Source organism: Corythoichthys intestinalis, chromosome 19, assembly GCF_030265065.1.
Source record: "Corythoichthys intestinalis isolate RoL2023-P3 chromosome 19, ASM3026506v1, whole genome shotgun sequence".
Classification (NCBI taxonomy): domain Eukaryota; kingdom Metazoa; phylum Chordata; class Actinopteri; order Syngnathiformes; family Syngnathidae; genus Corythoichthys; species Corythoichthys intestinalis.
Genome location: NC_080413.1, coordinates 29393210 through 29414207, shown reverse-complemented (window position 1 = coordinate 29414207; position 20998 = coordinate 29393210). Strand labels below are relative to the sequence as shown.

General features: G+C 40.8%; 1 protein-coding gene across 2 annotated transcripts in view; it reads left to right on the top strand.

The window, feature by feature from the left end:
• Positions 1 to 20998, top strand: part of ches1 (checkpoint suppressor 1) — a 209614-nt gene that overhangs the window by 113376 nt on the left and 75240 nt on the right. For both annotated transcript variants that reach the window (XM_057823681.1, XM_057823680.1), the window contains exon 3: positions 14 to 165. In XM_057823681.1, coding sequence (XP_057679664.1) covers positions 14 to 165 — 152 coding nt within the window. The remainder of the gene's footprint in view (positions 1 to 13; positions 166 to 20998) is intronic.

The window sequence follows — 20998 nt, the reverse complement described above, 5'->3', positions numbered from 1 at the left end:
TCTTTTTTTTCAGAGCATAGGAAAGGGATCGCTATGGTCAATAGACCCCGAGTACAGGCATAACCTGATACAGGCACTCAAGAAAACACCGTACCATCCCTACTCAGCAGGCCTGCCGCCTCCGTCCACTTCCCCACCAACTCTGTCACAGACATTTCACCACAGGTATGGCAACTACTGATGTGTGTTATCTTTAAATGGTAAATAAAGTTACACTTGTATAGCGGCTTTCAGGGCACTCAAAGCGCTTTGACGCTACTGTAATTCCTGTACTAACGACTAGGGGTGGGAACCTCTTGGTACTTCACTATAATATACGATTTGCGATGCAAAGCTCACGATAACGATAATCTCACGATATGGCAAAGCAAAGATTATCGATATATTGGTCAGGAAATCATAACATACTACTACAAAACTAATGATACTGAAAAACAAGCTTCTTCATCCTTCTGCTGTAAGTTTATCACTAACTAAAGGAAATTCTGGTTTTTTTTCCAATTTTAGGTCATTACCTGTTGATTTTAAATTACTTCCTCTTGATTTTGTGGCATTTTATGGGTCACTTCCTTTTGTTTTTTTCTTTCCGTTGAACTTCAAACTCAATAGGAAGTGACATGTAAATGCCCTAAAATGAACAGAAAGTGTAAATGCCCGGAAAATCAGAAAGAGTGACCATGAATGCTGTGGTTTCAAACGTTCATTCGCCCATAGACTTTACTATCAGTTCACGGGACACGTGGATCAGGGCCAATCCATAAGGTGCCTATTTTCAAAAACTTAAAATTCAAATACTTTCAGAACCAAAGCCGTTAGCGACCTGAAACCAAAACAGGCACCCCCTTAGACATATTTGAGTCTTGATGAGCAACGACATAAGAAAATTCAAATTCGTTCCCTCATAAAATCCTGATTATTTTGTTATACACGTATAACAAAACTTTTGTTATAAATTGCCTTAAAATTCTCAAATGTTACGCTAGATGCACAAAAATCACCAAATGCAGAGATAATCACCTATATTTTCAGGATCAATAGCAATATTTAAAATATTTTCAGTTTTGCCCAAAATGGCAACTTAATTTTTTTAAAGTTTTCAACAGCTCTTAAATCACACAATTTTCACAATAGAAACTATGCAGAATTATCGTAATTTTACTCAACAAAAGCAAAATTTGCATTTTTCTATATACAATCACAACTTATTAGGGCCCGAGCACTGAGCGTGCGAAGGCCCTATTGTTTTGCAAAGGATTATTATTATTATTATTATTATTATTATTATTCTTCTTTTTTCAGGGCAAATGAAAATGGCCAATTTGGAGGCCTGAACATGCACGAAAAGTCACCAAAATTTGCACATACGTGCGGCTTTGCGTAAAATTCGATAATCTTGTGTCGTTTTGAAAAAATGTCAAAAAATGGCTCAGTGGCGCCCCCTTGACCCTTAAAATTTTCAAAAAGGCCTCTCCTCTCAGGTTTTCAACGTAGAGCAATGAAATTTGGGGAGTAGATACCTTATGCCTAACTGTTCAAAAAAGCCTCTTGCACCCATATTCCAAATCCAACAGGAAATCGGATATTTTGGATCAAATGTGAAATTTTTATCGGTTCACAGTTGGAGTTTACATTTGGAGGCCTGAACATGCACGAAAACTCACCAAAATGTGCACATACATGCAACTTTGCGTAAATTTTGATAATCTACAAAAAAATTTAACAAAATGGCTCAGTGGCGCCCCCTTGAAATTTTCAAAAAGGCCTTTCCTATTAGGTTTTTTCAACGTAGAACACTGAAATTTGGCGAGTCGATACATTGTGCAAAACTGCTCCAAAAAGTCTCTTGCACCCATATTCCAAACCCAACAGGAAGCCGGAAATTTTGGATCAAATGTGAAATTTTATCGATTTACATTTGAGACCTTGTCGCTGAAGAAAATAGTTGGATCGTCTTCAAAATTGGTCAGACTATTCAGGAGACATATGAGATCTTAAGTTTTCAAAATGGTGAGTTTTCACTCAAGGGTCTGACCTGGGCGTGGTCCCAAAGTCGGCCATTTTTGGGCAAAATACCAAATTCAGAAAATGATTAAAAACTCCGTGATACAACGTTCAATCTTTTTCATTTCTAGCATGTATATGAGATATCCCAGCCTGAACACGACTGCATTGAAATATTACCCATTAGGCCTGGCGCCCCCTAGTGGGAACAGGAAATGGCCTTCTTTACGAGACAGGCTCCTCCTCCAAGGGAAAAAAATCTATTGACCTCAAACCTGTTTCAGGGGAGCCTCAAGACATGTGTTCAGGTCCCTGATGAAAAATATTGAGGTTTCGTTGAAGCGGAGAGGTCCAAACCGGAAGTGAAAATGACCGTCAACAATTTGTCTCGCCAAAAATTTTGAACAGTCATAACTCGGCAGATATGCAACATATCTGCGCCAAACTTTCCGTGTTTGTTGAGAGTCATACCCTGAAGGTTCTTGTAGGGGTCATTTGCATCAACTCTACAGTGCCAACTAGTGGCGACAGAAAGAAGTTTTAAAAAAGGCCTTTCCTATTGGGTTTTTTCAACATAGAGCAAGGAAATTTGGGGAGTAGATACCTTATGCAAAACTGCTCCAAAAAGTCTCTTGCACCCATATTCCAAATCCAACAGGAAATCGGGTATTTTGGGTCGAATGTGAAATTTTCATGGGTTCACAGTAAGAGTTTACATTTGGAGGCTTGAATATGCATAAAAACTCACCAAAATTTGCACATACATGCAACTTTGGATAACGTTCGATAATCTTGCAACGTTACGAAACAATTTAACAAAATGGCTCAGTGGCGCCCCCTTGAAATTTTCAAAAAGGCCTCTCCATTTAGGTTTTTCTAACATAGAGTGATGAAATTTGGAGAGTCAAAACTTTGTGCAAAACTGCTCCAAAAAGTCTCTTGCACACACATTCCAAATCCTACAGGAAATCGGGTATTTTGGATTGAATGTGAACTTTTTATCGATTTACAGTGTGCACATTTTACACCTTGGCACCTAGGGAATTAGTTTGATCATTCTCAAAATTGGTGAGACTGTTCATGAGGCATATGAAATCTTAAGTTATAAAAATGGTGTGTTTTCATTCACGGGCCTGACCTGGGCGGGGCGCCAAATTCTTCCATTTTTTCGCCAAAACACCGAATTCGGAAAATGACTGATAACTCCCTCATACAACGTTCAATCTATTTTAAATCTGGCATGTGTGTGAGGTATACCAGCCTGAGCAGGACTGGATTGAAAATTTACCATTTGTGCCTGGCGCCTCCTAGTGGGAACAGGAAATGCCCTTTTTTACGGGACACACTCCTCCTCTAAAGGGAAAAAATCAATCTACTTCAAACCTGCATAAGGGAAACCTTAAGACCTGTCTTCAGGTGCCTGATGAAAAATATTGAAGTTTCGTTGAAGCGGAGGGGTCCAAACAGGAAAGTGAAAATGACTGTCAACAATTTTTCTCTCCAAAAACTTTGAACAGTCATAACTCGGCAGATATACAAGATATCTGCGCCAAACTTCCCGTGCTTGTTGAGAGTCATACCCTGAAGGGCCTTGTAGGGGTCATTTGCATCAACCCTACAGCGCCAACTAGTGGCGATATAAAGTCACTCGTTTTTCCAAAACATGTCCAGTTCTTTTCATGTTGGTCATTGTAGTTTCAAGACCTATTAAAATACTTTTTTACGGCCCATGTCCACGTGTCTCTGTCTGTTGCCGTGACGACCCTTTGTTCGCCATTTAAAGGAAATATTTTTTTTCAGAGACTCAGGGAGCTTATAGAGCCACAATAGTTGGCACACTTGGTCGAATTGGCCCAGTTAGAAGATTAATTTAGGTTTTGAATAAGGGCTTGGCTGCACAGCTCAGTAGTGGCTCCTTTTTTGTAGTACTCTCTCCAATAGGGGTTTTTATCTCTTGGGTGTGGGAATGTAAATAGGCGACTTTCGAGCATGTTAGGTTCTAATGAGATGATTAGAGAGGAGGATCTGCCACCACCCTGACCTGCACACAGTCCGAGTTGCGTGACGTCCGAGTTGCGCTAGATTGCGAGGGCCCGTTCAGTCCTGCTTGCAGGCCTAGTTAGGGCCCGAGCACTAGACGTGCGAAGGCCCTATTGTAATGCAAAGGATTATTATTATTATTCTTCTTTTTTCATGGCAAATGAAAATGGCCAATTTGGAGGCCTGAACATGCACGAAAAGTCACCAAAATTTGCACATACGTGCAGATTCGCGTAAATTTCGATAATCTTGCGTCGTTTTGAAAAAATGTCAAAAAATGGCTCAGTGGCGCCCCCTTGACCCTTAAAATTTTCAAAAAGGCCTCTCCTCTCAGGTTTTCAACGTAGAGCAATGAAATTTGGGGAGTAGATACCTTATGCCTAACTGCTCAAAAAAGCCTCTTGCACCCATATTCCAAATCCAACAGGAAATCGGTTATTTTGGATCGAATCTGAAATTTTTTCGGTTCACAGTTGGAGTTCACATTTGGAGGCTTGAACATGCACGAAAACTCACCAAAATGTGCACATATGTTCAACTTTGCGTAAATTTTGATAATCTTTGAAAAAAATTAACAAAAAGGCTCAGTGGCGCACCCTTGAAATTTTCAAAAAGGCCTTTCCTATTTGGTTTTTTCAACGTAGAATGATGAAATTTGGTGAGTCGATACATTGTGTAAAACTGCTCCAAAAAGTCTCTTGCACCTATATTCCAAATCCAACAGGAAGTCGGAAATTTTGGATCAAATGTGAAATTTTATCGATTTACATTTGAGACCTTGTCGCTGAAGAAAATAGTTGGATCGTCTTCAAAATTGGTCAGACTATTCAGGAGACATATGAGATCTTAAGTTTTCAAAATGGTGAGTTTTCATCCAAGGGTCTGGCCTGGGCGTAGTCCCAAAGTTGGCCATTTTTAGGCAAAATACCAAATTCAGAAAATGATTAAAAACTCCGTGATACAACGTTCAATCTTTTTCATTTCTAGCATGTATATGAGATATCCCAGCCTGAACACGACTGCATTGAAATATTACTCATTAGGCCTGGCGCCCCCTAGTGGGAACAGGAAATGGCATTCTTTACAAGAGAGGATCCTCCTCCAAGGGAAAAAAATCTATTGACCTCAAACCTGTTTCAGGGGAGCCTCAAGACATGTGTTCAGGTGCCTGATGAAAAATATTGAGGTTTCGTTGAAGCGGAGAGGTCCAAACTGGAAGTGAAAATGACCGTCAACAATTTGTCTCGCCAAAAACTTTGAACAGTCATAACTCGGCAGATATGCAACATATCTGCGCCAAACTTTCCGTGTTTGTTGAGAGTCATACCCTGAAGGTTCTTGTAGGGGTCATTTGCATCAACTCTACAGTGCCAACTAGTGGCGACAGAAAGAAGTTTTAAAAAAGGCCTTTCCTATTGGGTTTTTTCAACATAGAGCGAGGAAATTTGGGGAGTAGATACCTTATGCAAAACTGCTCCAAAAAGTCTCTTGCACCCGTATTCCAAATCCAACAGGAAATCGGGTATTTTGGATCGAATGTGAAATTTTCATGGGTTCACAGTAAGAGTTTACATTTGGAGGCTTGAATATGCATAAAAACTCACCAAAATTTGCACATACATGCGGCTTTGGATAACGTTCGATAATCTTGCAACGTTACGAAAACATGTAACAAAATGGCTCAGTGGCGCCCCCTTGAAATTTTCAAAAAGGCCTCTCCATTTAGGTTTTTTCAACGTAGAGTGATGAAATTTGGAGAGTCGATACTTTGTGCAAAACTGCTCCAAAAAGTCTCTTGCACACACATTCCAAATCCTACAGGAAATCGGGTATTTTGGATTGAATGTGAACTTTTTATCGATTTACAGTGTGCACATTTTACACCTTGGCACCTAGGGAATTAGTTTGATCATTCTCAAAATTGGTGAGACTGTTCATGAGGCATATGAAATCTTAAGTTATAAAAATGGTGTGTTTTCATTCACGGGCCTGACCTGGGCGGGGCGCCAAATTCTTCCATTTTTTCGCCAAAACACCAAATTCGGAAAATGACTGATAACTCCCTCATACAACGTTCAATCTATTTTAAATCTGGCATGTGTGTGAGGTATACCAGCCTGAGCAGGACTGGATTGAAAATTTACCATTTGTGCCTGGCGCCTCCTAGTGGGAACAGGAAATGCCCTTTTTTACGGGACACACTCCTCCTCTAAAGGGAAAAAATCAATCTACCTCAAACCTGCATAAGGGAAACCTTAAGACCTGTCTTCAGGTGCCTGATGAAAAATATTGAAGTTTCGTTGAAGCGGAGGGGTCCAAACAGGAAAGTGAAAATGACTGTCAACAATTTTTCTCTCCAAAAACTTTGAACAGTCATAACTTGGCAGATATACAAGATATCTGCGCCAAACTTCCCGTGCTTGTTGAGAGTCATACCCTGAAGGGCCTTGTAGGGGTCATTTGCATCAACCCTACAGCGCCAACTAGTGGCGATAGAAAGTCACTCGTTTTTCCAAAACATGTCCAGTTCTTTTCATGTTGGTCATTGTAGTTTCAAGACCTATTAAAATACTTTTTTACGGCCCATGTCCACGTGTCTCTGTCTGTTGCCGTGACGACCCTTTGTTCGCCATTTAAAGGAAATATTTTTTTTCAGAGACTCAGGGAGCTTATAGAGCCACAATAGTTGGCACACTTGGTCGAATTGGCCCAGTTAGAAGATTAATTTTGGTTTTGAATAAGAGCTTGGCTGCACAGCTCAGTAGTGGCTCCTTTTTTGTAGTACTCTCTCCAATAGGGGTTTTTATCTCTTGGGTGTGGGAATGTAAATAGGCGACTTTCGAGCATGTTAGGTTCTAATGAGATGATTAGAGAGGAGGATCTGCCACCACCCTGACCTGCACACAGTCCGAGTTGCGTGACGTCCGAGTTGCGCTACATTGCGAGGGCCCGTTCAGTCCTGCTTGCAGGCCTAGTTATTATTATTATTATTATTCTTTTTTCAGGGCAAATGAAAATGGCCAATTTGGAGGCCTGAACATGCACGAAAAGTCACCAAAATTTGCACATACGTGCCGCTTCGCGTAAATTTCGATAATCTTGTGTCGTTTTGAAAAAATGTCAAAAAATGGCTCAGTGGCGCCCCCTTTACCCTTAAAATTTTCAAAAAGGCCTCTCCTCTCAGGTTTTCAACGTAGAGCAATGAAATTTGGGGAGTAGATACCTTATGCCTAACTGTTCAAAAAAGCCTCTTGCACCCATATTCCAAATCCAACAGGAAATCGGATATTTTGGATCAAATGTGAAATTTTTATCGGTTCACAGTTGGGGTTTACATTTGGAGGCCTGAACATGCACGAAAACTCACCAAAATTTGCACATACATGCAACTTTGCGTAAATTTTGATAATCTACAAAAAAATTTAACAAAATCGCTCAGTGGCGCCCCCTTGAAATTTTCAAAAAGGCCTTTCCTATTAGGTTTTTTCAACGTAGAACGATGAAATTTGGCGAGTCGATACATTGTGCAAAACTGCTCCAAAAAGTCTCTTGTACCCATATTCCAAATCCAACAGGAAGTCGGAAATTTTGGATCAAATGTGAAATTTTATCGATTTACATTTGAGACCTTGTCGCTGAAGAAAATAGTTGGATCGTCTTCAAAATTGGTCAGAGTATTCAGGAGACATATGAGATCTTAAGTTTTCAAAATGGTGTGTTTTCACTCAAGGGTCGGGCCTGGGCGTGGTCCCAAAGTCGGCCATTTTTGGGCAAAATACCAAATTCAGAAAATGATTAAAAACTCCGTGATACAACGTTCAATCTTTTTCATTTCTAGCATGTATATGAGATATCCCAGCCTGAACACGACTGCATTGAAATATTACCCATTAGGCCTGGCGCCCCCTAGTGGGAACAGGAAATGGCCTTCTTTACGAGACAGGCTCCTCCTCCAAGGGAAAATAATCTATTGACCTCAAACCTGTTTCAGGGGAGCCTCAAGACATGTGTTCAGGTCCCTGATTAAAAATATTGAGGTTTCGTTGAAGCGGAGAGGTCCAAACTGGAAGTGAAAATGACCGCCAACAATTTGTCTCGCCAAAAATTTTGAACAGTCATAACTCGGCAGATATGCAACATATCTGCGCCAAACTTTCCGTGTTTGTTGAGAGTCATACCCTGAAGGTTCTTGTAGGGGTCATTTGCATCAACTCTACAGTGCCAACTAGTGGCGAAAGAAAGAAGTTTTAAAAAAGGCCTTTCCTATTGGGTTTTTTCAACATAGAGCAAGGAAATTTGGGGAGTAGATACCTTATGCAAAACTGCTCCAAAAAGTCTCTTGCACCCATATTCCAAATCCAACAGGAAATTGGGTATTTTGGATCGAATGTGAAATTTTCATGGGTTCACAGTAAGAGTTTACATTTGGAGGCTTGAATATGCATAAAAACTCACCAAAATTTGCACATACATGTGGCTTTGGATAACGTTCGATAATCTTGCAACGTTACGAAAAAATTTAACAAAATGGCTCAGTGGCGCCCCCTTGAAATTTTCAAAAAGGCCTCTCCATTTAGGTTTTTCTAACATAGAGTGATGAAATTTGGAGAGTCAAAACTTTGTGCAAAACTGCTCCAAAAAGTCTCTTGCACACACATTCCAAATCCTACAGGAAATCGGGTATTTTGGATTGAATGTGAAATTTTTATCGATTTACAGTGTGCACATTTTACACCTTGGCACCTAGGGAATTAGTTTGATCATTCTCAAAATTGGCGAGCCTGTTCATGAGGCATATGAAATCTTAAGTTATAAAAATGGTGTGTTTTCATTCACGGGCCTGACCTGGGCGGGGTGCCAAAGTCGGCCATTTTTTCGCCAAAACACCGAATTCGGAAAATGACTGATAACTCCCTCATACAACGTTCAATCTATTTTAAATCTGGCATGTGTGTGAGGTATACTAGCCTGAGCAGGACTGGATTGAAAATTTACCATTTGTGCCTGGCGCCTCCTAGTGGGAACAGGAAATGCCCTTTTTTACGGGACACACTCCTCCTCTAAAGGGAAAAAATCAATCTACCTCAAACCTGCAAAAGGGAAGCCTTAAGACCTGTGTTCAGGTGCCTGATGAAAAATATTGAAGTTTCGTTGAAGCGGAGGGGTCCAAACAGGAAAGTGAAAATGACTGTCAACAATTTTTCTCTCCAAAAACTTTGAACAGTCATAACTCGGCAGATATACAACATATCTGCGCCAAACTTCCCGTGCTTGTTGAGAGTCATACCCTGAAGGGCCTTGTAGGGGTCATTTGCATCAACCCTACAGCGCCAACTAGTGGCAATAGAAAGTCACTCGTTTTTCCAATACATGTCCAGTTCTTTTCAGGTTGGTCATTGTAGTTTCAAGACCTATTAAAATACTTATTTACGGCCCATGTCCACGTGTCTCTGTCTGTTGCCGTGACGACCCTTTGTTCGCCATTTAAAGGAAATTTTTTTTTTCAGAGACTCAGGCAGCTTATAGAGCCACAATAGTTGGCACACTTGGTCGAATTGGCCCAGTTAGAAGATTAATTTTAGTTTTGAATAAGGGCTTGGCTGCACAGCTCAGTAGTGGCTCCTTTTTTGTAGTACTTTCTCCAATAGGGGTTTTTATCTCTTGGGTGTGGGAATGTAAATAGGCGACTTTCGAGCATGTTAGGTTCTAATGAGATGATTAGAGAGGAGGATCTGCCACCGCCCTGACCTGCACACAGTCCGAGTTGCGTGACGTCCGAGTTGCGCTAGATCGCGAGGGCCCGTTCAGTCCTGCTTGCAGGCCTAGTTAGGGCCCGAGCACTAGACGTGCGAAGGCCCTATTGTTTTGCAAAGGATTATTATTAGGGCCCGAGCACTAAGCGTGCGAAGGCCCTATTGTTTTGCAAAGGATTATTATTATTATTATTATTATTATTATTATTATTATTATTATTATTATTATTAGGGCCCGAGCACTAAGCGTGCGAAGGCCCTATTGTTTTGCAAAGGATTATTATTATTATTATTATTATTATTATTATTATTATTATTATTAGGGCCCGAGCACTAAGCGTGCGAAGGCCCTATTGTTTTGCAAAGGATTATTTTTTTTTTTATTTTTTTTTTTTTTTTTTTTTTTCAGGGCAAATGAAAACGGCCAATTTGGAGGCCTGAACATGCACGAAAAGTCACCAAAATTTGCACATACGTCCGGAAAATTGTAAATTTCGATAATTTTGCAACGTTGCAAAAAAATATAACAAAATGGCTCAGTGGCGCCCCCTTGAAATTTTAAAATTGGCCTATAACATTAGGGTCTGTCAGCGTAGAGCAATGAAATTTGGGGGGTCTATACCTTGTCCAAAACCGCTCCAAAAAAGCATTTACACGCATATTCCAAACCCAACAGGAAATCGGTTATTTTGGATCAAATATGAAATTTTTATCGATTTACAGGGTGCACATTTGAGACCTTTTCGCCGAGGGAGTTAGTTGGATCATCTTCAAAATTGGTGAGACTGTTCAGGAGACATATGAAATCTTAAGTTTTGAAAATGGTGCGTTTTCATTCACGGGTCTGACCTGGGCGTGGTGCCAAAGTCGACCATTTTTTCGGCAAAATGACAAATTCAGTAAATGACTTATAGTTCCTTGACACAACGTTCAATCTTTTTCATATTTGGCATGTATGTGTGGTATCCCACCCTTAACACGAGTGCATTGAAATATTACCCATTAGGTCTAGCGCCCCCTAGTGAGAACAGGAAATGCCTTTTTTTACGAGACAGGTTCCTCCTCCAAGGGAAAAAAATCTGTTGACCTCAAACCTGCATCAGGGGAGCCTTAAGACCTGTGTTCAGGTGCCTGATGAAAAATATTGAGGTTTCGTTGAGGCGGAGGGGTCCAAACAGGAAAGTGAAAATGAACGTCAACAATTTGTCACGCAAAAAACTTTGAACAGTCATAACTCGGCAGATATACAACATATCTGCGCCAAACTTCCCGTGTTTGTTGAGAGTCATACCCTGAAGGTTCTTGTAGGGGTCATTTGCATCAACTCTACAGTGCCAACTAGTGGCGACAGAAAGAAGTTTTAAAAAAGGCCTTTCCTATTGGGTTTTTTCAACATAGAGCAAGGAAATTTGGGGAGTAGATACCTTATGCAAAACTGCTCCAAAAAGTCTCTTGCACCCATATTCCAAATCCAACAGGAAATCGGGTATTTTGGATCGAATGTGAAATTTTCATGGGTTCACAGTAGGAGTTTACATTTGGAGGCTTGAATATGCACAAAAACTTGTACAAATTTGCACATACATGCGGCTTTAGATAACGTTCGATAATCTTGCAATGTTACGAAAAAATGTAGCAAAATGCCTCAGTGGCGCCCCCTTGAATTTTTCAAAAAGGCGTTTCCTATTAGGTTTTTTTAACAGAGAGTGATGAAATTTGGGGAGTCGATACCTTGTGCAAAACTGCTCCAAAAAGTCTCTTGCACCCGTATTCCAAATCCAACAGGAAATCGGGTATTTTGGATCGAATGTGAAATTTTTATCGGTTCACAGTAGGAGTTCACATTTGGAGGCTTGAACATGCACGAAAACTCACAAAAATTTGGACATACATGCGGCTTTGCATAACGTTCGATAATCTTGCAACGTTACGAAAACATGTAACAAAATGGCTCAGTGGCGCCCCCTTGAAATTTTCAAAAAGGCCTCTCCATTTAGGTTTTTTCAACGTAGAGGGATGAAATTCGGAGAGTCGATACCTTGTACAAAACTGCTCCAAAAAGTCTCTTGCATGCGTATTCCAAACCCAACAGGAAATCGGGTATTTTGGATTGAATGTGAAATTTTTATCGATTTACAGTGTGCACATTTTACACCTTGGCACCTAGGGAATTAGTTTGATCATTCTCAAAATTGGCGAGACTGTTCATGAGGCATATGAAATCTTAAGTTATCAAAATGGTGTGTTTTCATTCACGGGCCTGAGCTGGGCGGGGTGCCAAAGTCGGCCATTTTTTCGCCAAAACACCAAATTCAGAAAATGACTGATAACTCCCTCATACAACGTTCAATCTATTTTAAATCTGGCATGTGTGTGAGGTATACCTGCCTGAGCAGGACTGGATTGAGAATTTACCATTTGTGCCTGGCGCCTCCTAGTGGGAACAGGAAAAGCCCTTTTTTTACGGGACACACACCTCCTCTAAAGGGAAAAAAACAATCTACCTCAAACCTGTATAAGGGAAGCCTTAAGACCTGTGTTCAGGTGCCTGATGAAAAATATTGAGGTTTCGTTGAAGCGGAGGGGTCCAAACAGGAAAGTGAAAATGACCGTCAACAATTTGTCTCGCTAAAAACTTTGAACAGTCATAACTCGGCAGATATACAACATATCTGCGACAAACTTCCCGTGCTTGTTGAGAGTCATACCCTGAAGTGCCTTGTAGGGGTCATTTGCATCAACCCTACAGCGCCAACTAGTGGCAATAGAAAGTCACTCGTTTTTCCAATACATATCCAGTTCTTTTCAGTTTGGTCATTGTAGTTTCAAGACCTATTAAAATACTTATTTACGGCCCATGTCCACGTGTCTGTCTGTTGCCGTGACGACCCTTTGTTCGCCATTTAAAGGAAATATTTTTTTCCAGAGAGTCAGGCAGCTTATAGAGCCACAATATTTGGCACACTTGGTCAAATTGGCCCAGTTAGAAGATTAATTTTGGTTTTGAATAAGGGCTTGGCTGCACAGCTCAGTAGTGGCTCCTTTTTTGTAGTAATCTCTCCAATAGGGGTTTTTATCTCTTGGGTGTGGTAATGTAAGAGGCGACTTTCGAGCATGTTAGGTTCTAATGAGATGATTAGAGAGGAGGATCTGCCACCACCCTGACCTGCACACAGTCCGAGTTGCGTGACGTCCGAGTTGCGCTAGATTGCGAGGGCCCGTTCAGTCCTGCTTGCAGGCCTAGTTATTATTATTCTTTTTTCAGGGCAAATGAAAATGGCCAATTTGGAGGCCTGAACATGCACGAAAAGTCACCAAAATTTGCACAAACGTGCGGCTTTGCGTAAATTTCGATAATCTTGTGTCGTTTTGAAAAAATGTCAAAAAATGGCTCAGTGGCGCCCCCTTGACCCTTAAAATTTTCAAAAAGGCCTCTCCTCTCAGGTTTTCAACGTAGAGCAATGAAATTTGGGGAGTAGATACCTTATGCCTAACTGTTCAAAAAAGCCTCTTGCACCCATATTCCAAATCCAACAGGAAATCGGATATTTTGGATCAAATGTGAAATTTTTATCGGTTCACAGTTTGAGTTAACATTTGGAGGCCTGAACATGCACGAAAACTCACCAAAATTTGCACATACATGCAACTTTGCGTAAATTTTGATAATCTACAAAAAAATTTAACAAAATGGCTCAGTGGCGCCCCCTTGAAATTTTCAAAAAGGCCTTTCCTATTAGGTTTTTTCAACGTAGAACGATGAAATTTGGCGAGTCGATACATTGTGCAAAACTGCTCCAAAAAGTCTCTTGCACCCATATTCCAAACCCAACTGGAAGCCAGAAATTTTGGATCAAATGTGAAATTTTATCGATTTACATTTGAGACCTTGTCGCTGAAGAAAATAGTTGGATCGTCTTCAAAATTGGTCAGACTATTCAGGAGACATATGAGATCTTAAGTTTTCAAAATGGTGAGTTTTCACTCAAGGGTCTGACCTGGGCGTGGTCCCAAAGTCGGCCATTTTTGGGCAAAATACCAAATTCAGAAAATGATTAAAAACTCCGTGATACAACGTTCAATCTTTTTCATTTCTAGCATGTATATGAGATATCCCAGCCTGAACACGACTGCATTGAAATATTACCCATTAGGCCTGGCGCCCCCTAGTGGGAACAGGAAATGGCCTTCTTTACGAGACAGGCTCCTCCTCCAAGGGAAAAAAATCTATTGACCTCAAACCTGTTTCAGGGGAGCCTCAAGACATGTGTTCAGGTCCCTGATGAAAAATATTGAGGTTTCGTTGAAGCGGAGAGGTCCAAACTGGAAGTGAAAATGACCGTCAACAATTTGTCTCGCCAAAAATTTTGAACAGTCATAACTCGGCAGATATGCAACATATCTGCGCCAAACTTTCCGTGTTTGTTGAGAGTCATACCCTGAAGGTTCTTGTAGGGGTCATTTGCATCAACTCTACAGTGCCAACTAGTGGCGACAGAAAGAAGTTTTAAAAAAGGCCTTTCCTATTGGGTTTTTTCAACATAGAGCAAGGAAATTTGGGGAGTAGATACCTTATGCAAAACTGCTCCAAAAAGTCTCTTGCACCCATATTCCAAATCCAACAGGAAATCGGGTATTTTGGGTCGAATGTGAAATTTTCATGGGTTCACAGTAAGAGTTTACATTTGGAGGCTTGAATATGCATAAAAACTCACCAAAATTTGCACATACATGCGGCTTTGGATAACGTTCGATAATCTTGCAACGTTACGAAACAATTTAACAAAATGGCTCAGTGGCGCCCCCTTGAAATTTTCAAAAAGGCCTCTCCATTTAGGTTTTTCTAACATAGAGTGATGAAATTTGGAGAGTCAAAACTTTGTGCAAAACTGCTCCAAAAAGTCTCTTGCACACACATTCCAAATCCTACAGGAAATCGGGTATTTTGGATTGAATGTGAACTTTTTATCGATTTACAGTGTGCACATTTTACACCTTGGCACCTAGGGAATTAGTTTGATCATTCTCAAAATTGGTGAGACTGTTCATGAGGCATATGAAATCTTAAGTTATAAAAATGGTGTGTTTTCATTCACGGGCCTGACCTGGGCGGGGCGCCAAATTCTTCCATTTTTTCGCCAAAACACCGAATTCGGAAAATGACTGATAACTCCCTCATACAACGTTCAATCTATTTTAAATCTGGCATGTGTGTGAGGTATACCAGCCTGAGCAGGACTGGATTGAAAATTTACCATTTGTGCCTGGCGCCTCCTAGTGGGAACAGGAAATGCCCTTTTTTACGGGACACACTCCTCCTCTAAAGGGAAAAAATCAATCTACTTCAAACCTGCATAAGGGAAACCTTAAGACCTGTCTTCAGGTGCCTGATGAAAAATATTGAAGTTTCGTTGAAGCGGAGGGGTCCAAACAGGAAAGTGAAAATGACTGTCAACAATTTTTCTCTCCAAAAACTTTGAACAGTCATAACTCGGCAGATATACAAGATATCTGCGCCAAACTTCCCGTGCTTGTTGAGAGTCATACCCTGAAGGGCCTTGTAGGGGTCATTTGCATCAACCCTACAGCGCCAACTAGTGGCGATATAAAGTCACTCGTTTTTCCAAAACATGTCCAGTTCTTTTCATGTTGGTCATTGTAGTTTCAAGACCTATTAAAATACTTTTTTACGGCCCATGTCCACGTGTCTCTGTCTGTTGCCGTGACGACCCTTTGTTCGCCATTTAAAGGAAATATTTTTTTTCAGAGACTCAGGGAGCTTATAGAGCCACAATAGTTGGCACACTTGGTCGAATTGGCCCAGTTAGAAGATTAATTTAGGTTTTGAATAAGGGCTTGGCTGCACAGCTCAGTAGCGGCTCCTTTTTTGTAGTACTCTCTCCAATAGGGGTTTTTATCTCTTGGGTGTGGGAATGTAAATAGGCGACTTTCGAGCATGTTAGGTTCTAATGAGATGATTAGAGAGGAGGATCTGCCACCACCCTGACCTGCACACAGTCCGAGTTGCGTGACGTCCGAGTTGCGCTAGATTGCGAGGGCCCGTTCAGTCCTGCTTGCAGGCCTAGTTAGGGCCCGAGCACTAGACGTGCGAAGGCCCTATTGTAATGCAAAGGATTATTATTATTATTATTATTCTTCTTTCTTCATGGCAAATGAAAATGGCCAATTTGGAGGCCTGAACATGCACGAAAAGTCACCAAAATTTGCACATACGTGCAGATTCGCGTAAATTTCGATAATCTTGCGTCGTTTTGAAAAAATGTCAAAAAATGGCTCAGTGGCGCCCCCTTGACCCTTAAAATTTTCAAAAAGGCCTCTCCTCTCAGGTTTTCAACGTAGAGCAATGAAATTTGGGGAGTAGATACCTTATGCCTAACTGTTCAAAAAAGCCTCTTGCACCCATATTCCAAATCCAACAGGAAATCGGGTATTTTGGATCGAATGTGAAATTTTTTCGGTTCACAGTTGGAGTTTACGTTTGGAGGCTTGAACATGCACGAAAACTCACCAAAATTTGCACATACATTCAACTTTGCGTAAATTTTGATAATCTACAAAAAAATTTAACAAAATGGCTCAGTGGCGCCCCCTTGAAATTTTCAAAAAGGCCTTTCCTATTAGGTTTTTTCAACGTAGAACGATGAAATTTGGCGAGTCGATACATTGTGCAAAACTGCTCCAAAAAGTCTCTTGCACCCATATTCCAAACCCAACAGGAAGCTGGAAATTTTGGGTCAAATGCGAAATTTTATCGATTTACATTTGAGACCTTGTCGCTGAAGGATAAAGTTGGATCGTCTTCAAAATTGGTCAGACTATTCAGGAGACCTATGAGATCTTAAGTTTTCAAAATGGTGTGTTTTCATTCAAGGGTCTGGCCTGGGCGTGGTCCCAAAGTCGGCCATTTTTGGGCAAAATACCAAATTCAGAAAATGATTAAAAACTCCGTGATACAACGTTCAATCTTTTTCATTTCTAGCATGTATATGAGATATCCCAGCCTGAACACGACTGCATTGAAATATTACCCATTAGGCCTGGCGCCCCCTAGTGGGAACAGGAAATGGCCTTCTTTACGAGACAGGCTCCTCCTCCAAGGGAAAAAAATCTATTGACCTCAAACCTGTTTCAGGGGAGCCTCAAGACATGTGTTCAGGTCCCTGATGAAAAATATTGAGATTTCGTTGAAGCGGAGAGGTCCAAACTGGAAGTGAAAATGACCGTCAACAATTTGTCTCGCCAAAAATTTTGAACAGTCATAACTCGGCAGATATGCAACATATCTGCGCCAAACTTTCCGTGTTTGTTGAGAGTCATACCCTGAAGGTTCTTGTAGGGGTCATTTGCATCAACTCTACAGTGCCAACTAGTGGCGACAGAAAGAAGTTTTAAAAAAGGCCTTTCCTATTGGGTTTTTTCAACATAGAGCAAGGAAATTTGGGGAGTAGATACCTTATGCAAAACTGCTCCAAAAAGTCTCTTGCACCCATATTCCAAATCCAACAGGAAATCGGGTATTTTGGATCGAATGTGAAATTTTCATGGGTTCACAGTAAGAGTTTACATTTGGAGGCTTGAATATGCATAAAAACTCACCAAAATTTGCACATACATGCGGCTTTGGATAACGTTCGATAATCTTGCAACGTTACGAAACAATTTAACAAAATGGCTCAGTGGCGCCCCCTTGAAATTTTCAAAAAGGCCTCTCCATTTAGGTTTTTCTAACATAGAGTGATGAAATTTGGAGAGTCAAAACTTTGTGCAAAACTGCTCCAAAAAGTCTCTTGCACACACATTCCAAATCCTACAGGAAATCGGGTATTTTGGATTGAATGTGAACTTTTTATCGATTTACAGTGTGCACATTTTACACCTTGGCACCTAGGGAATTAGTTTGATCATTCTCAAAATTGGTGAGACTGTTCATGAGGCATATGAAATCTTAAATTATAAAAATGGTGTGTTTTCATTCACGGGCCTGACCTGGGCGGGGCGCCAAATTCTTCCATTTTTTCGCCAAAACACCGAATTCGGAAAATGACTGATAACTCCCTCATACAACGTTCAATCTATTTTAAATCTGGCATGTGTGTGAGGTATACCAGCCTGAGCAGGACTGGATTGAAAATTTACCATTTGTGCCTGGCGCCTCCTAGTGGGAACAGGAAATGCCCTTTTTTACGGGACACACTCCTCCTCTAAAGGGAAAAAATCAATCTACCTCAAACCTGCATAAGGGAAACCTTAAGACCTGTCTTCAGGTGCCTGATGAAAAATATTGAAGTTTCGTTGAAGCGGAGGGGTCCAAACAGGAAAGTGAAAATGACTGTCAACAATTTTTCTCTCCAAAAACTTTGAACAGTCATAACTCGGCAGATATACAAGATATCTGCGCCAAACTTCCCGTGCTTGTTGAGAGTCATACCCTGAAGGGCCTTGTAGGGGTCATTTGCATCAACCCTACAGCGCCAACTAGTGGCGATAGAAAGTCACTCGTTTTTCCAAAACATGTCCAGTTCTTTTCATGTTGGTCATTGTAGTTTCAAGACCTATTAAAATACTTTTTTACGGCCCATGTCCACGTGTCTCTGTCTGTTGCCGTGACGACCCTTTGTTCGCCATTTAAAGGAAATATTTTTTTTCAGAGACTCAGGGAGCTTATAGAGCCACAATAGTTGGCACACTTGGTCGAATTGGCCCAGTTAGAAGATTAATTTTGGTTTTGAATAAGGGCTTGACTGCACAGCTCAGTAGTGGCTCCTTTTTTGTAGTACTCTCTCCAATAGGGGTTTTTATCTCTTTGGTGTGGGAATGTAAATAGGCGACTTTCGAGCATGTTAGGTTCTAATGAGATGATTAGAGAGGAGGATCTGCCACCACCCTGACCTGCACACAGTCCGAGTTGCGTGACGTCCGAGTTGCGCTAGATTGCGAGGGCCCGTTCAGTCCTGCTTGCAGGCCTAGTTATTAGGGCCCGAGCACTCAGCGTGCGAAGGCCCTATTGTTTTGCAAAGGATTATTATTATTATTATTATTATTATTATTAGGGCCCGAGCACTAGGCGTGCGAAGGCCCTATTGTAATGCAAAGGATTATTATTATTATTATTATTATTATTATTATTCTTCTTTCTTCATGGCAAATGAAAATGGCCAATTTGGAGGCCTGAACATGCACGAAAAGTCACCAAAATTTGCACATACGTGCAGATTCGCGTAAAATTTGATAATCTTGCGTCGTTTTGAAAAAATTTCAAAAAATGGCTCAGTGGCGCCCCCTTGACCCTTAAAATTTTCAAAAAGGCCTCTCCTCTCAGGTTTTCAACGTAGAGCGATGAAATTTGGGGAGTAGATACCTTATGCCTAACTGTTCAAAAAAGCCTCTTGCACCCATATTCCAAATCCGACAGGAAATCGGATATTTTGGATCAAATGTGAAATTTTTTCGGTTCACAGTTGGAGTTTACGTTTGGAGGCCTGAACATGCACGAAAACTCACCAAAATTTGCACATACATGCAACTTTGCGTAAATTTTGATAATCTACAAAAAAATTTAACAAAATCGCTCAGTGGCGCCCCCTTGAAATTTTCAAAAAGGCCTTTCCTATTAGGTTTTTTCAACGTAGAATGATGAAATTTGGTGAGTCGATACATTGCGTAAAACTGCTCCAAAAAGTCTCTTGCACCTATATTCCAAATCCAACAGGAAGTCGGAAATTTTGGATCAAATGCGAAATTTTATCGATTTACATTTGAGACCTTGTCGCTGAAGAAAATAGTTGGATCGTCTTCAAAATTGGTCAGACTATACAGGAGACATATGAGATCTTAAGTTTTCAAAATGGTGAGTTTTCATCCAAGGGTCTGGCCTGGGCGTAGTCCCAAAGTTGGCCATTTTTGGGCAAAACACCAAATTCAGAAAATGATTAAAAACTCCGTGATACAACGTTCAATCTTTTTCATTTCTAGCAAGTATATGAGATATCCCAGCCTGAACACGACTGCATTTAAATTTTACCCATTAGGCTTGGCGCCCCCTAGTGGGAACAGGAAATGGCCTTCTTTACGAGACAGGCTCCTCCTCCAAGGGAAAAAAATCTATTGACCTCAAACCTGTTTCAGGGGAGCCTCAAGACATGTGTTCAGGTGCCTAATGAAAAATATTGAGGTTTTGTAGAAGCGGAGAGGTACAAACTGGAAGTGAAAATAACCGTCAACAATTTGTCTCGCCAAAAACTTTGAACAGTCATAACTCGGCAGATATACAACATATCTGCGCCAAACTTCCCGTGTTTGTTGAGAGTCATACCCTGAAGGTTCGTGTAGGGGTCATTTGCATCAACTCTACAGTGCCAACTAGTGGCGACAGAAAGAAGTTTTAAAAAAGGCCTTTCCTATTGGGTTTTTCCAACATAGAGTGAGGAAATTTGGGGAGTTGATACCTTGTGCAAAACTGCTCCAAAAAGTCTCTTGCACCCATTTTCCAAATCCAACAGGAAATCGGGTATTTTGGATCAAATGTGAAATTTTTATCGGTTAACAGTAGGAGTTTACATTTGGAGGCTTGAACATGCACGAAAACTCACAAAAATTTCGACATACATGCGGCTTTGCATAACGTTCAATAATCTTGCAACGTTACGAAAAAATGTAACAAAATGGCTCAGTGGCGCCCCCTTGAAATTTTCAAAAAGGCCTCTCCATTTAGGTTTTTTCAACGTAGATGGATGAAATTCGGAGAGTCAATACCTTGTACAAAACTGCTCCAAAAAGTCTCTTGCATGCGTATTCCAAACCCAACAGGAAATCGGGTATTTTGGATTGAATGTGAATTTTTTATCGATTTACAGTGTGCACATTTTACACCTTGGCACCTAGGGAATTAGTTTGATCATTCTCAAAATTGGCGAGACTGTTCATGAGGCATATGAAATCTTAAGTTATCAAAATGGTGTGTTTTCATTCACGGGCCTGACCTGGGCGGGGTGCCAAAGTCGGCCATTTTTTCGCCAAAACACCGAATTCGGAAAATGACTGATAACTCCCTCATACAACGTTCAATCTATTTTAAATCTGCCATGTGTGTGAGGTATACCAGCCTGAGCACGACTGGATTGAAAATTTACCATTTGTGCCTGGCGCCTCCTAGTGGGAACAGGAAATGCCCTTTTTTACGGTGA